Source organism: Sciurus carolinensis, chromosome 5, assembly GCF_902686445.1.
Source record: "Sciurus carolinensis chromosome 5, mSciCar1.2, whole genome shotgun sequence".
Taxonomy (NCBI): Eukaryota; Metazoa; Chordata; class Mammalia; order Rodentia; family Sciuridae; genus Sciurus; species Sciurus carolinensis.
This window is the reverse complement of record NC_062217.1, coordinates 24928861-24946292: the sequence shown is the minus strand read 5'-3', so window position 1 is coordinate 24946292 and position 17432 is coordinate 24928861. Positions and strand designations below refer to the sequence as shown.

At 39.7% G+C, this 17432-nt stretch overlaps 1 protein-coding gene across 4 annotated transcripts in view; it reads right to left on the bottom strand.

Moving 5' to 3' along the window:
• Pan3 (poly(A) specific ribonuclease subunit PAN3) overlaps positions 1–17068 on the bottom strand; it is a 142199-nt gene extending 125131 nt beyond the window's left edge. For 2 of the 4 annotated variants that reach the window (XM_047552226.1, XM_047552228.1), the window contains exon 1: positions 16165–17065. In XM_047552226.1, coding sequence (XP_047408182.1) covers positions 16165–16594 — 430 coding nt within the window. In that variant the 5' untranslated portion in view covers positions 16595–17065. Of the gene's footprint in view, positions 1–16164 lie in introns of all 4 variants that reach the window. The other 2 variants (XR_007108701.1, XM_047552227.1) reach the window with 2 other exon arrangements.
• Positions 17069–17432: the final 364 nt, after the last annotated feature.

Below are 17432 nucleotides of genomic sequence, written 5' to 3'. Positions count from 1 at the left end.
GGCAGCTTCTCGGAGGAGGGCTGCACATCAAGAGGCTTCAGCGCAGGGTGAGGCTCCCTGGCCCAGGCAGTAGCTCCGGTCCCCAGGGAACGTAGCAGAGGAGGGCCGATAAGCGAGGGAATCCCTGGCAGGGACAGGTTCCCCAGCCAAGGTGGTAGGTTCGGAACCCTGGGAACATCACAAAGGAGGGCTGCCCAGTCCAGGCGGTAGTTCCTGGACCAAAGGGAACATCTCGGAGGAGATCTGCCCAGCAAACTTCCCCACCGGGTGAGTCTTCCCCGCTGGGCGAGGCTTTCCCACCAGGGCAGTAGAACCAGAGACACAGGCCCAGACCAGACGTGCTCCAGCCCATAGTCTAATCCCCCTCTGGCTGACCATCAGACAACAAGTGGAGGCGCCTCTGCGCAACAGCAGGAAATATACCCAACCTGAAGGCCATCATCCCTAGAGGGGCAGCTTCCTTGTGTAGCAACACATTATCAAGATCCTCCAAGACTTCAAGCTACTGAAGGCTAGGACGTGAGTTAAAGGAAGTCTACAGGGACAACAGTAGTCAATAGAGGAAATCTGCAATATCTCAGAGTTTCACTACTAGAGGGATAGATACCTGAGCAATATGAGAAAACAAGGAAAGAAAATGTGCCAAACAAACCTAGATGCTACATCAATAAAATCCAATGACAGCATGGCAGAAGAAATGTCAGAAAGGGAGTTCAGAATGTACATAATTAAAATGATCAGAGAAGCAAACGATGAGATGAAAAAGCAAATGCGGGAAGCAAAAGACCATTTCAATAAAGATTTAGAGATACTGAAAAAAAAACCAGACAGAAATCCTTGAAATGGAGGAAACAATAAACCAACTTAAAAACTCCACAGAAAGCATAACCAATAGGATAGAACACCTGGAAGACAGAACCTCAGACGTTGAAGAAAAAATATTTAACCTTGAAAACAAAGTTGACCAAACAGAGAAGATGGTAAGAAATCATGAACAGAATCTACAAGAATTATGGGATATCATGAAAAGGTCAAATTTAAGAATTATTGGGACTGAGGAAGGCACAGAGAAACAACCAAAGGAATGAACAATCTGTTCAATGAAATAATATCAGAAAACTTCCCAAATCTGAAGAATAAATGGAAAATCAAATACAAGAGGCTTATAGGACTCCAAATATACAAAATTACAATAGACCCACACAAAGGCACATTATAATGAAAATACCTAACATACAAAATAAAGACAGAATTTTAAAGGCTGCAAGAAACAAAAATCAAATTACATTCAGGGGGAAACCAATACAGGTATCAGCAGATTTTTCAATCCAGACCCTAAAAGCCAGAAAGGCATGGAACAGCATTTTTCAAGCTCTGAAAGAAAACAGATGCCAACCAAGAATCTTAAACCTAGCAAAACTTACCTTCATATTTGACAACAAAATAAAATCCATGATAAACAAAAGCAAAAAGAATTTACAAAAAGAAAGCCGACGCTACAGAACATTCTCAGCAAAATATTCCATTAGGAAGAGATGAAAAACAACAATGTAAATCAGCAAAAGGAGGAACTAGCCTAAAGGAACAACCAAATAAAGGAGAAACCAAGTCATGTCAAAAAAAAACAAAAATGAGTCAAATGACTGGGAATACAAATCATATCACAATAATAACCCTGAATGTTAATGGCCTGAACTCATCAATCAAAAGACATAGACTGGCAGATTGGATTAAAAAGAAAGATCCAACAATATGCTGCCTGCAAGAGACTCCTCTCACAGAAAGAGATACACATAGACTAAAGGTGAAAGGATGGGAAAAAACATACCACGCACATGGACACAGCAAAAAAGCCGGAGTATCCATCCTCATATCAGATAATGTGGACTTCAAGCCAAAGGTAGTTAGAAGGGATAAAGAAGGACATTACATATTGCTTAAGGGAAGCATAAATCAGCAACACATAACAATCATAAATATCTATCCCCCAAACAGTGGCTCATCCATGTACGTCAAACAAATCCTTTTCAATTCGAGAAATCAAATAGACCACAACACAAAAATACGTGATTTTAACACACCTCTCTCACCACTGGATAGATCCTTCAAACAAAAATTGAACAAAGAAACCATAGATCTCAATAACACAATCAATAATTTAGACTTAACAGACATTTATAGAATATACCATCCAACAAACAGTGAATACGCTTTCTTCTCAGCAATACCTGGATCCTTCTCCAAAATAGAACATATTTTATGCAACAAAGCTAATGTTAGCAAATACAAGAAGAAAGAGAAAATACCTTGTATTCTATCAGATCATAATGGATTGAAATTAGAAATAAATGACAGCGTAAAAAACAGAAACTACTTCAATACCTTTAGATTAAATATTACGCTACTGTATGATGACATCATAACAGAAGACATCAGGAAGGAAATTAAAAAATTCTTAGAGGTAAATGAGAACAAAGAAACATCATATCAAAATCTCTAACACTATGAAAGCAGTACTTAGAGGAAAATTTATTTCATGGAGTGCATTCAATAAAAGAAGAAAAAAATCAACAAATAAACAACCTAACACTACACCTCAAAGCCCTAGCAAAAGAACAGAGCAACACCAAAAGTAGTAGAAGACAGGAAATAGTTAAAATCAGAGATGAAACTGAAAGAAACAATTGAAAAAATTGACAAAATAGTTGGTTCTTTGAAAACATAAACAAAATTGATAAACCCTTAGCCACACTAACAAAGAGAAGGAGAGAGAAAACTCAAATTACTAAAATTTGGAATGAACAAGGAAATATCACAACAGACACGAGTGAAATACAAAACATAATTACAAGCTATTTTGAAAATCTATACTCCAACAAAACAGAAAATCTCGAAGACATTAACAGGTTTCTAGAAACATATGAATTACCTAAACTGAACCAGAAGGACATAAACAATTTAAATAGATCAATTTCAAGTAATGAAATAGAAGAAGTCATCAAAAGCCTACCAACAAAGAAAAGTCTGGGACCACATGGGTTCTCAGTCGAGTTCTACAAAACCTTTAAAGAAGAGCTCATTCCAATACTCCTCAAAGTAGTCCATGAAATAGAAGAGGAGGGAACCCTCCCAAACTCATTCTATGAAGCCAGTAACACCCTGATACCTAAACCAGACAGAGACACATCAAGGAAAGAAAATTTTAGACCAATATCCTTAATGAACATCCACACAAAAATTCTCAACAAAATTTTGGCAAATCGCATACAAAAATATATTAAAAAGATAGTGCATCATGATCAAGTGGGTTTTATCCCAGGGATACAAGGTTGGTTCAACATTTGGAAATCAATAAATGTAATTCACCATATCAACAGACTTAAAGTCAAGAATCATATGATTATTTCAATAGATGCAGAAAAAGCATTTGATAAATACAGCACCCCTTCATGTTCAAAACACTAGAAAAAATAGGGATAGTGGAAACATTCCTTAACATTGTAAAGGCCATTTATGCTAAGCCCATGACCAATATCATTCTAAATAGAGAAAAACTGAAAGCATTCCCCCTAAAAACTGGAACAAGGCAGGGATGCCCTCTTTCACCACTTCTATTCAACATCGTCCTTGAAACTCTAGCCAGAGCAATTAGACAGACCAAGGAAATTAAAGGGATACAAATTGGAAAAGAAGAACTCAAACTATCCCTATTTGCTGATGACATGATTATATATTTAGAGGAACCGGGAAATTCCACCAGAAAACTTTTAGAACTCACGAGGGAATTCAGTAAAGTAGCAGGATATAAGATCAATGCTCATAAATCTATTGCACTTTTATACATAAGTGATGAATCCTCAGAAAGAGAAGTTAGGAAAACTACCTCATTCACAATAGCCACAAAAAAAATAAAATACTTGGGAATCAATCTCACAAAAGAGGTGAAAGACCTCTACAATGAGAACTACAGAACACTAAAGAAAGAAATTAAAGAAAACCTTAGAAGATGGAAAGATCTCCCATGTTCTTGGTAGGCAGAATTAATATTGTCAAAATCGCCATACTACCAAAAGTGCTATACAGATTCAATGCGATTCCAACTAAAATCCCAATGATGTACCTCACAGAAATAGAGCAAGCAATCATGAAATTCATCTGGAAGAATAAGCAATCCAGGATAGCTAAAGCAATCCTTAGCAGGAAGAGTGAATCAGGGGGTATCGCAATACCAGAACTTCAACTATACTACAAAGCAATAGTAACAAAAACGGCATGGTATTGGCACCAAAATAGACAGGTAGATCAATGGTACAGAATAGAGGACACAGACACAAATCCAAATCAATACAATTTTCTCATACTAGACAAAGGTGCCAAAAATATGCAATGGAGAAAAGATAACCTCTTCAACAAATGGTGCTGGGAAAACTGGAAATCCATATGCAGCAGAATGAAACTAAACCCCTATATCTCACCCTGCACAAAACTCAACTCAAAATGGATCAAGGACCTCGGAATCAGACCAGAGACCCTTCATCTTATAGAAGAAAAAGTAGGTCCAAACCTTCAACTTGTTGGCTTAGGATCAGACTTCCTTAACAGGACTCCCATAGCACAAGAAATAAAAGCAAAAATCAATAACTGGGATGGATTCAAACTAAAAAGTTTTCTCTCAGCAAAGTCAGCAATGTGAAGAGAGAGCCTATAGAGTGGGAGAAAATCTTTGCCACTCATACTTCAGATAGAGCACTAACTTCCAGAATACACAAAGAACTCAAAAAACTCTACACCAAGAATACAAATAACCCAATCAACAAATGGGCTAAGGAAACAGACACTTCCCAGTAGATCTACAAGCAATCAATAGATATATGAAAAAAATGTTCAACATCTCTAGTAATAAGAGAAATGCAAATCAAAACTACCCTAAGATTCTATCTCACCCCAATTAGAATGGCGATGATCAAGAATACAAGCAATAATCGGTGTTGGTGAGGATGTGGGGGAAAAGGTACACTCATACATTGCTGGTGGGGCTGCAAATTAGTGCAGCCACTCTGGAAAGCAGTATGGAGATTCCTTAGAAAACCTGGAATGGAACCACCATTTGATCCAGCTATCCCACTCCTTGGCCTATACCCAAAGGACTTAAATCAGCATACTACAGAGATACAGCCACATCAATGTTCATTGCTGCTCAATTCACAATAGCCAGATTGTGGGACCAACCTAGATGCCCTTGAATTGATGACTGGACAAAGAAATGGTGGTATATTTATACAATGGAATATTACTCAGCCATAAAGAATAATAGAATTATGGCATTTGCAGGCAAATGGATGAAATTGGAGAATATCATGCTACGTGAGATAAACCAATCTCAAAAAACCAAAGGACAAATGATCTCGCTGATAAGCAGATGATGACACATAATGGGGGGGGAGGGGGGGAAGAATGGAGGAAGGAGGGACTGTATAGTAGGTAAAGAGGGGTGGGAGGGGTGGGGGGAAGAAAAATAAGTCAAAAATTATTACCCTAGGCAAATGTATGATTACACAAATGGTACGCCTCTACTTCATGTACAGAGAAACGACATGTATCCCATTTGTTTACAATAAAAATAAATTTTAAAAAAAAGCTAAGTTTAAAAAAACTAGGGACAGGATTGAGGTTTAGCTCAGTGGAAGAATGCTTGCCTAGTATGTGTGAGGCACTGGGTTCAATCCCTGGCACCACATAAAAATGAATAGAATAATGGTATTGTGTCCATCTACAACTAAAAATATTTTTTAAAAAAACTAGGGATAATATTTTTTAAAGAAAAAGTAAACATACCAAAAGAGAGATCAAAAAAGGAAGTGTTTGGGGCTAGGGCTGTAGCTCAGTGGTAGAGCACTTGCCTATTGTGTGAGGTACAGTGTTCGCTCCTCAACACCACATAAATGTAAACAGATAAAGGTATAAAAAATACAATAACATTACTTTTTAATGAAGAAGACTGTTATCTGCATGCTAATTAATTCAGTCAAAATTAGTGATGAGTATGCCCTTACCTACATACTGAAATTAATCTGGTGAGTGGTCAGTGTTTCTAAAAGTTGTTAAGAGGAAGAAGGAATAAATTTTAAAGATTAAACATAAAGTAATTTGTATTTGATAACATAAACATCTTAAAAACACAGAAACCATTTAAAGCTGAAGGAATTTTGGAGATCATATACTCCATACTCCATTCTCCTGTTTTACAAATAAAGAAATGTGTTTTCACACAGACCTAATGACTAGCCCAAGGCCACAAAGTTATTGTATAAGAAAGCACTAAATTAAAATCCCAAAACCATCAGAGTCCAGTACTAATTCCTATATGCTAAAAGGATACACAACTTCTATTTATATTTGTCAAGGAATATAAAATAACAGCTCATAAAACAAATATTTTATCATATTCCAATGTGGATCATTAAACTATATAAAGGATATAAAGTATGCTAACATGGAAAAACATGTGAGAAATGCTACAAAATTCACATATGTGCACATGCACATATATGTTCCAGACTGAATTTTGTTTCACCAAACATGAATCCCTAACCACCGATGTGACTCTATTTGGAGGCTTTTAGGAGATAACAAAAGTTAAATGACATTATAAGGGTGGGACTCTAATCCAATAGGGCTGGTGCCCTTATTAGAGAGGAAAGAAGAAACATGAATGCTCTCCTCTGTGAGTGCAAGATGAAAGGCCATGTAAAGACAAGATGCAGGTCTGCTAGCCAAGAAGAGAGCCCTCTCAAGAACTCAATTTCCAACCACCTTGATCTGGGGTTTCCATCCTCCAGAACTGAGAAAAAAAAAAAATACTGTTACTTAAGTCACTCAGTCTATGATATTTTGTTATGGCAGTCCAAGCTAAAAATAATTATTACACATACATATATTAAAATAAATATATGTCTATACCATACATGTATAGAAAAAGTCTAAACGTGTTTAACCTTGAGCAATAAAGTAAAAAGACTGGTTTATAGTGATTTTATATACTTCTCTTCTGTTTGGAAATTTTTACCAAACACACACACACATATATACATATATATGAATATACACACATGTACAATTTAGCATTTATTTGTACGTGTGTGTGTGTGTGTGTGTGTGTGTGTGTGTGATTTTATCATTTAAAAACTAAAGGCTGGGGAAGTGGCTCCCTGGTAGAGGAGTCACTGGATTCCATCACCAGCACAGTGAAAAAATAATTCTAAAAACCTAAACCAAAAGATTGAAAACCAACCCTAAAATAAATTAGTGGACAAATATTCAAATTTAATAAACGTTCCTAAAAATTCTAGCACAAATTTTTAAAATATCATTTCTAGGTATTGTTAAGTGTTCATAGCTTTGTACACAAGAGCAAACATGCCTATGTAAAGCAGGTTAAAAAAAATATACTACTCCAAGGCAGGGAATGCTGCTCAGTGGAAGAGAGTTTACCGAGTATGCCCAAGGCCCTGAGTTCACCTCGGAATGGCAAAAATAAAAATTAAAAATAAATACTGCTCCAAAATGAAGATGGATAGTTCAAGTTAAGAGAGAGAACTCAGCAATAAAACCAAATGAATTTTGGACACACACTACAGTCTGACTAAAACTTAAGGGAACTATGCTAAGTGGAAAAAAATAAACCTAATTCCAAAGGGTTACATACTGTATAATTCAATTTACAGAACACTCTTGAAATGGCAAAATTATTGAAATGAAGAACAAATTAGTGGTTGCCAGGGGTTAGGAGAGAAAGCAAATTATAAAACAGCAAGGTGAGAAAGAATGTTGAGACTTTCCTGTCTTGACTGTGTTAGCAGGGAAACAAACACATAAGTAATAAATTCCATAGAACTTAAGACATAACATAAATATACGAACACAAGTACTAATAAAATTAGTAAAATGTGAGTAAGACAGATCGGCTATAGCAAACAATACTGGTCATGACGTTATATTATAGTTATGAAAGATGTTACCATTGGAGGAATATGAGTGAAATACACATGAGATCTCATTTCTTAAAAACTGTTTGTGATGCTACAATTATCTCAAAATAAAAAGTTAACCTAAAATGAACTAAAAGTTAGATAATAAACAAGCAAACCTCTTGTCCATTAAAAAAAAAAAAAATGGGAGGAAGAAATTCTAGAAAAGGACATGTACCAGGAAGATGTTTTGGTTTGCTTTTGGCAATCATTTATCTTCCAAGAACATCATTTCAAATGTACTTTCATAGAAAGGAGTACATTACCTGAACTCCACCTGGACTTATGTTATATCCGCTCCCTGAATTTTCCCCATAAAACTTATTAAGACCTATTATTATCTTATACAAGTATGTTCCCCACAAGTTCCATTAGGCAGAATTTGTTTTGTTCACCATTCTATTCCTTTTATCTAGATTAGAATTTGTCACCCTACAAGCACATTAATGAGTGAAATAGACAGTATTATAAAATCTTTGTTATATATTTTGTGTGCTATACAATAAAAGTGTTTACACCTAGACCAACTATGCTAATAGCAAATTCTCAATACTTAAACTTTCTCACAGGTTAATACAGATGTGTGGAATGAAAAGGTTAGTCACGGCTTAAGAACAGCTTTGCCACACATTTTATATTTCAAAGTTAGTATATGCACTCCAGGTTTTGCATGGCACTGCTCTCCTCCACTTGTAAAGATAACCACAACTCAATAATCTGTAGCTTATTTTACTGGTCTTTTGACATGTGCTCTCAAAAAATTTAGAAAGAAAGGAAATACAGAGTATAAACACAGACTTACTATTAACAATATTCAGTAACAGCAGCAACTTGAACTGAGACCTCACCATGTACCAGGCAATGCCTGAAGGCAACCCATGAAATCTCATAACAACTTTGAAGTAGGTGCTATTATTATTTCCATTTGGGGGTAGGGGTTTCTGGGAACTGAACCCAAAGACATCAAACATGCTAAAAAACGCATTCTAAAACTGAGCTACACCTGCAAAACCAATTTCCATTTTTTTTAATGGGAAAATCTGAAGCTTAAAGGTTAAAATACACAAGGTCACAAAGCCAGTAAATAAAGGAGTGAGGATTCCATCTCAGATGTGTCTTATTCCAAAGCTTTCACTACTAACTGAACTAGAACTGAAAAAGAATCATTTTTTAGTAAAATTAATTTATTGGTTTTCAAATAATGTATCCAAAATATAAGTACAGACATAGTATTTTAGCTGCTAAAAACTGAGCATCTTTAGGATTAAAGCCATCGTGAAAATTCAAAAATTTGAAAATATTAGAATTTCACTGATAAAATATCAAGAATCAATAATTCAAGCCAGGCAAAATGGCCAACTCCTCCAACTCCTGCTACACAGGAGACAAAGGCTAGAGGATGATAAGTTTGAGACCAGCCAGGCAATATAGCAAGATACTCTGTCAAAACCAAAACAAAACAAAAGAACAATTCAGTTGAACACAATTTACACTGCTGGTTCAGAAAATTCTCAAGTACAACAGAAATATGAAATGTCAAAAATTAAAGTAAATGCCTTAATTTTTTAATCAACTATTATCTTATAAATGCCAATCTTGAATGCCAGAAAATTGCCAGATCAAGAGAAATGCTGGAGTAAGAAAATGTAATATATTATATACATAAAAAGTAAGTAACAAATAATTAAGTGTAGTTCCCTTACAAGGCTGAAACATGATTGCAACTAAGTGTACTATGAAAAAGCCTATGTGGTTCCATTTTCTACTGCTTCCACAATAAGGATAAAATTTTCTTGCTTTCAGAAGCTAAGTATAAATCTATGTGAAACACTAACAAAACAATATTACAAATGTGAACTACTAAGGCAATGGATATAAAAAAATCACCCAGTTAGAGTACAGTAAAGACTCTAATCCCATTGACACTCTTAATTCCAATACAAATAATGGTTGTCCTTTAAGGAAAACCAGAAATCTGTATTTCTCTATTAAATCTTTTGATTTTTGCTTTTGTTGCTGTTGTTATCATCTAACCCAGTTAAAATCAACACACAAGAAAATTAAAAACCCAATTTTACAAAGTTTAGCCACCAGAATGATTGCAACTGTAAGACATATAATGCCAAGTTTGGAAGACGATGGGAAGCAAATGAAACTCACCAACTTCTGGAGTGAGTGTAAATGTGGTGTAATCATTTGAGAAAAGTTATTTGACATCATTTAATAGTGCCAAACCCCATTAGGCACATAAATCTTATTAAGACCCAGAAATATTCCACTAATAAGTACTCCAAAGAAATGTGTAGACTTGCTCACCAAAATTCATGTAAAATTCCTAACAGACAAAAACTGAATAATCTAAATGCCTACCAACAATAAAATGAGAAAATAAAATGTGATATATTCATAGAATGTAACTCTATTCAGAAATGAGATTAAAGAGATTGTTCCTATACAACATGAATGTATCTCACAAGCATTCACTTAAGAGTACATACTATATTACTCCATTGCTATAAAGTTCAAAAAGTACAAAACTAGTTTGTAATGCTAGAAATCAGTATAGTAGTTACCTCTGGTAAAGGGTAGTGAAAGGGGAAAGAGCAGAACTTTGAGGGATACTCATTAAGTTCTATTTCTTGATCTGACTGGTACTTAATCTGGTACAAGTTCTCCTGTTCAAATTCCAAGAACTTATCTAGGTGTGTGCTACAGTTTTAACATGACCCCTGAAGTTCGTGTATTGGAAACTTACTCTGCAATGTAACAGCTTTGGGAAACAGGGCCTAATAAGAGGTGATTAGGTCAAGTGGGCTGTTCCCTCATAAACAGATTAATGTCCTTACCATGGAAATGGGTTGGCTATTTCAAGAGTGGATGTGTTATAACAATGAATTCAGCCTGCTCTCTTGTCCTTCCACTTTCTGTCATGGGATGACACACAAAGGACTTCATTGCTGGCACCTGGGCATCCAGCCTCCTGAACAGTGAAAAATAAATCTCTTTATAAATTACTTGAGTCTGTGATATTCTGTTATAGCAACACAAAACATACTAAGAAAACTGGCATGGAAAGTGGGGCTGTTGCTATAACAACTACCTGAAAATGTGGAAGCAGTTTTGGAAATGGATAATGGGTAGAGGCTGGAACAGATTTGAAATGATTGCTGGAAATAGCCTGTACTACTGTGAACAGAGTGTTAAGGCCAATTTTGGTGAGGGCTCAAAAAAATTACTGTGGGAAAAGTCTGAGACTTCTTAAAGATTATTTAAGAAGTTATGCTAAGAATGCTCATGGACATATAGACTGTAAAGGCAACTCTGATGAGATCTGGGATGGAAATGAAGAACATGGTACTGAAAAATGGACTAGAGGCCATACTGTTACAAAGTCACAAAGAATTTGGCTGCACTGTGTCCAGGCCTGAGAGTTTTATGGAAGCAGTTTTAGAACAATGAACTAGGATATCTAGTAGAAGAAATTTCTAAACAAAATAATGAAAGAGCTGTATGACAAGTTTTAACTATACACAGTAAGATACAAGAGAAAAGACATAAAGACAGAATTTATAATTAAAAGAGAAACAACAAGATTTGGAAAATTCATAGCCCCATCAAGTAAAAAATGAAAAGACTTATTTAGGAGTACAAACCAAGAATGTGACCAAGCTACTCTCTGCAAAGATTAGTGCAGACAGAAAGAGAAGGGGTTATGAATATGTTGAGAGAATGACCCTACTATGGTTTAGACATTAGGTGTCCCACCCCCAAAACTTATGTGTGAGACAATGTAAAAGGGTTTAGAGAAGAAATGATTGGGTTATGAGAGTCTTAACCCAATCAGTGGATTAATCCCCTGATGGCATTAATTAAGTGGTAATTGAGGGCAGGTAAGATGTAGTGGAGAAGGTGGATCCCTGGGGACATGCTTTGGGCTATATATTTGTACCTGGAGCCCTGTTTCCTGATCATCCTGTGAGCCGCTTCCCTCCACCACACTCTTCCACCATGACATTCTATCTCACCTCCAGCCCCAAGGAATGCAGGCTGCTATCTATGGTCAAACACCTGTGAAACCATATGCCCTGAAATAAACTTTTCCTCCTTCACAATTGTTCTGGTCTTTTAGTCACAGTAGTGAGAAAACCAACTAAAACAGACCCCAAAAGCATTTCATAGATCTCTGAAGCTTCCTCTCTCATCACAGGCCCAGAGCTCTAAGGTGGCAGAATGGTTTGGGAAACTTGACCAGTACAGCACCCTCCACAGGCTTACCGACCTGAGTCACCTCAGGACTCTACTCCCAGGTCCCAGTAACTGCTTTCCTGCAGACTCAGGTGCAGCTCATATCTCTAGAATGTATAGGCTATAAACCTTGGTAGTCTCCATGTGGTACGATGTGTATGTAAGGACACAGAACTAAAGAGCTATGGAGACATGGTCATCTCCCCTAGAAAGGATGTCCCCAACAGCCTGGGGGCTCTGGCAGTGACTTGTGGTGGAGTCAGCGCAACCAGACAGCCACCACTAGGACAACACCTAGTGGAGCAGCCCCCAACACCACAAAACCATAAGGCATGCAACTGGGAAAACAGCAGGCAAGGGACTCCAACTGGGGAAAACTACTGGAATGACTGAGTCCAGCAAAGTCATAGGGGTGGGACTTGATGCCTTGGAAGCCCAATCCCCACTCCAAGATGGAGTCAAAGGAGATTATTCTCCAATTTTAAGACTTAATGTGGCACACTGGTAACCCACAGGAGGATGACAAGTTCAAAACCAGCCTCAGCAATTTAGCAAGGTCCTAAATAATTTAGCAAGACTCTGTCTCAAAATGAAATATAAAAAGGTCTGGGCATGTGGTTCAGTGGTTAAGCACCCTGGGTTCAATCCCTGGTTACCCACCCCCCAAAAAAAAAAAGATTTAATTTTGTTTTCCCTTTTAGGCTCTGGACTTACTTGGAACCAGTTATCACTTTCTTCTTTCCTGTTTCTTCATTTTGAAATGAGAGTATCTATCCTGTGTCTGTTCTATCACTGTTTTGTAAGTACAAAATTTGTTAATTTCACAGTTTCAGGGTTAGAGAGGAATTCACCTCAGAATGAATCATGCATCAAGTCTCACCTATATCTGATTTAGATTAGACTCCACACTTGGAACTTTTAAGTTGATGCTAGAATGAGTTAAGACGCTGGGGACTACTGAGATGAAATGAATGCACTGTGCAGTGGAAGGATATGAACTTGGAGGGAGGTCAGGGGCAGAATTCTACTGTTTGAATGTGTCCCCTAAAGTTCATGTGTTGGTAACATCCCCAAGGCAACAGTGTTGGAAGGTGGGCTTCAATAAGAGGTGATTAAGTCACAAGGGTTCTGGTCTCATGAATGGATAAATGTTGTTACTGAGACAATGGATTAGTTATCAGGAATGGACCTATTTTAGGGCTAGGGTTGTGGCTCAGTGGTACCATGCTTGCCTAGCTCGTGTGAGGCACGGGTTCGATTCTCAGCACCACGAAAAAAAATTAAATAAAGATATCATGTCCATCTACAACTAAAAATATTTAAAAAAAAAAAAAAGAATGGGACTATTACAAAAGGAAGTTTGGGCACTCTCTTGCCCCTTATGTCATGGAATGATAATGCTGCCTGATGGCCTTTACTAGATGCCAACACCTTCATGTTAGACACCAGAGCAATGAAAAGTAAGTTTCTTTTCTTTATAAATTACCCAGTCTATGATATTCTTTTATAGTAACACAAAATGGCCTAAGACACTACTTTATACAGGTACTTCGATTAGAAGTCAAAATATACATACCTGGACATACAAGAGAGCAGGGAGGAAAAAATAAAACATTTCTGCAAGCACATCCAGCTTATTAGAGCACAGAAGCTATGACCACTCAGCTGAGAAAACACTATACAATCTTACATTTAAAGAGTCAAAAAAATATAGAATTGTCTTAGTGCTGCTACAAAATCAGCAACTAAGAGAATTTATTCTCCTAATAGCAATATTTGTTAGAATGTGCTGTCTACTTCTAATTCCCTTGTAAGTGATGCCTATCTCTAAAGGTACAGTATGAGAATACAGTAAAAGGCAGCAAATACACTATAAAGTGAACAAGTGTAAAAATTCAAAATGGCCATTAACTTTACCGGCCACTCACTGATAAAAGCAATTTTATCTCATCCAGGAGTCACAACGTAGGTATTTTTGAGATACCAAGCCTACCACAAAAAAAGAGCATCGACCAATCAAGTTAAATGCCACAGAATCAAAATATATAAACCAGCTATTTAATCAGATAAGTGTTAAATGACTAAGTATTAAATTTTTTAACATTTTCTTAGTTGCTGATGGACATTAATTTTATTTATTTATTTATATGTCATGCTGCGAATCAAACTCAGTGCCTCACACATGCAAGGCAAGTGCTCTACCACTGAGCCACAACCTCAGTCCCAACTAAGTATTTATTTTAAAATGCCTTTTTACCATTAACTGTCTATCCTCAAGACCCTATATCTCAATTAACTTCCTTTTCTAAGATACTGAACCATCTACTGCTAGTATTTTTCCTCCACCTGATGCGCTTACCTTCAGCTCCCATGTTCACCAGTTTATAACCTGTCCAATCTTTCATGTCTCAACTCTATTCTTTATGTGGTAATAAGAAAACCTTAGAAATATCATCTATTAAATCAAATACCAGGATTTTTAAAAGTGCCTCTTTCCGTGGATAGACGCTGTTCAGTTTCAAAGCTTACTTATCAAACATTATTCATAATATGAACCTCAACTCAGTCATTCAGGAAAATTTTACCTTGAAAACACAAAGTTGGTGCTCAAAAGTGATAAAATTCCATCAATAAAAGTTACCATTTTATCAGGTATCTGAAGTTACAAATTTTTAGCCTATGGGTCTCACCAAATACATCTGCATTAACATCAAATCCATCATATGAAAAAAGACAATCTTTAAAATGCAAATCTCTTGAAAGATGCTTAGTAAGTAATTCTCACAAAATAAGGGCTAATACATATCAAGTTAACTTAAAAGTTGAAAAAACAAAAAGGCAAAAATGTTCTCCTCCCAAGTTAAAATGCCATCAAATTATTTCAAGATCTACATGGAAAATAGGACTCCCGTCTGGCTTAGAAATGCTCAATATACTAAGAAACAATAAAGGAAAAATTAGCACCTCTCTACTCTTTCAAGGGCAACATTCTTTAATACATACATCACATTTACACCTATAGTAATAAACTATATTAACAACTAAAAAGCTGCAAGGCAATAGGTAAAGACAAATAAAGAATAAAAACTATGAACAGCTCTAAGATAGTCTCACCCAAGCGTTCAATGGTACACAGGTATACGCTGCTCAAGAAACGCTATCAAAGCACAAGGCCATGAGTTTGCTTTGATGCAAAGCTGTGGAAACAGGATCCCCACTAACGCCCAGTTAACTCACTGGAGCTTTCAAGAAACCTATTGAAATACGAGTCTTGTGAAATTCCTAAACTCCCGACAAAGGCTGTGCTATCCGCTCCCTCTTCATCCTTAGAAAGCATTTCCTGCCTGGAAAACCTTTCTCCCGCAAGCCTCCTACAAACTTTTCCCGTTCTTTTGACCCACTTAAGCAATGCCTTAAACCAGCCCCTCACCTCTCTCCCACTACCCGGTACACACACACTCTCACACCCACTAGGGAACCTCAACACCCGGCAGACAGCACTCCGCACGGGCAAGCAAAACACATGTGCTTGCAAACCCAGCCCCTTGCCACACCCCCCGGAAACGACACCCCGTTTCTCACACTCCGCACGCCACAGCCCATCCCCCTTCCTCCCCGCCCCCACTCACATCACCCCAGTCCACCCACCCACGTTCCCAGGAACCCTGGCTCCCCTCGCTCCAGGGCTAGCCGAAAGCCGTGGGGAGGGGAAGCAGGAAGCAGGAAGGAGGGCTCAGGCCTGGCCTAGGCCTCGCAGACGCCCTGGGAGGTGAGGGGGGGAACAGCAGGCCGGGCTCGGCTCCCGTCCGCAGCGGGGCCGCCTCCGGCCCTAGGCCTTCCCCGCGCCGCCACCCGGAGGTGGAGGTGGCCCTCCCCGCCCGGACATACTCACTTGCCAGCCGCGCTCCATCGAGTCCCCCGCTGCCGCCGCCTCCGCCGGCCGTGGCTCCTGTCCCCGGGCCCCCCAGATCCGGCTTCTTGGGCCCCGGGGGCGGGCCGGCTCCCCCGCCGGGGACGGCTCCAGGCGGAAAGCCGGCCACGGGCGCGCCCGCCAGAGCCAGGGGGACGCTGTTGCTATGGAGGCCGAGGCCCGGGGCAGCCCCGGCGGCCGGGTCCTCATGCAGGAACTGACACTCCTCCCCGTAGAAGCAAGTCTTATCCTTGGCGTAGTAGCGGCAGTACTTCAGCTTTACTCCCGCCGCCGCCCCGCCGGGGACACCCCCGACCCCCGGCGGGGCCACTACCGCCACTGCCGCCGCCAGCGAGGAGGAGGAAGAGGAGGCGGCGGCCGAGGGGGGCGGGAGGCCGCCGCCACTGTTCATGGCAACGCCGCAGCCTCGTCTTCCGCCGCCGCCCGAGGAGCCGCCGCCGCTGCCGCCACCATAGACGGGGGAGGGAAGGAAGACGCTGCCGGTGCCAGATAAAAGCCTGGGCGGGTGGGTCTGTCCCGCTGCGGGAGCCGGAGCCGCCCGGGGAGAGGGGGGAGGGGAGAGGGAGGGAGGAGGGGGTAGGAAGGAGGGGAGGGGAGGGGGAGAGTTGGGATTCTCTCTCACTCACTCTCTCGTTCTCTTTTCTTAAAGGGGCCGCGCGGGACGACGGGGTGAGCGCGCGGGCCCAGACGGGGACTTCGAGGGCGCGGGCTGGGGAAGAGGGAGCCGCGGCGGCGAGCAGGTGGGGAGGGCGGAGGGGCCGGTTTATTTTTAAATTCTGCCTCCACTCGCTTTCTCGCGCTCAGGTTCCTCCGAGTTGTTTATTCCATTTTCCTCTTCCTGAGACGGCCGTCGCTGCTGCGCGTGCGCGCCGAGGCGCGGTGGCTTGTGGGTAGCGGGAGCGCGAGGGGAAGCCTGGCCCGGCGCCGGGCCCCCCGGGGCATCCGCGAGCTGGCGGCGGTTGGACGCGAGGTCCTCGGTGGCGTTCCCGGATGCCTCTTGGGTGCTCAAGTTCTCACGAGACCGGATACCTTCCTTTTTCGTATATTTCTTATTTATACAGCCAGGTGTCGTTTTTTAATTGAAAAGACAAATTTGACCGAACGTAACCTGCCATTTGGATAGGCTGCACCTAGGGATGGGGCCCGAGCCCTGGCGCTCGAACAGTATTTTCGTTCTGTTTGTCACATTTCCTCTTCCTCTTCCCTTTTTTCACCGCCCCCACAACCCC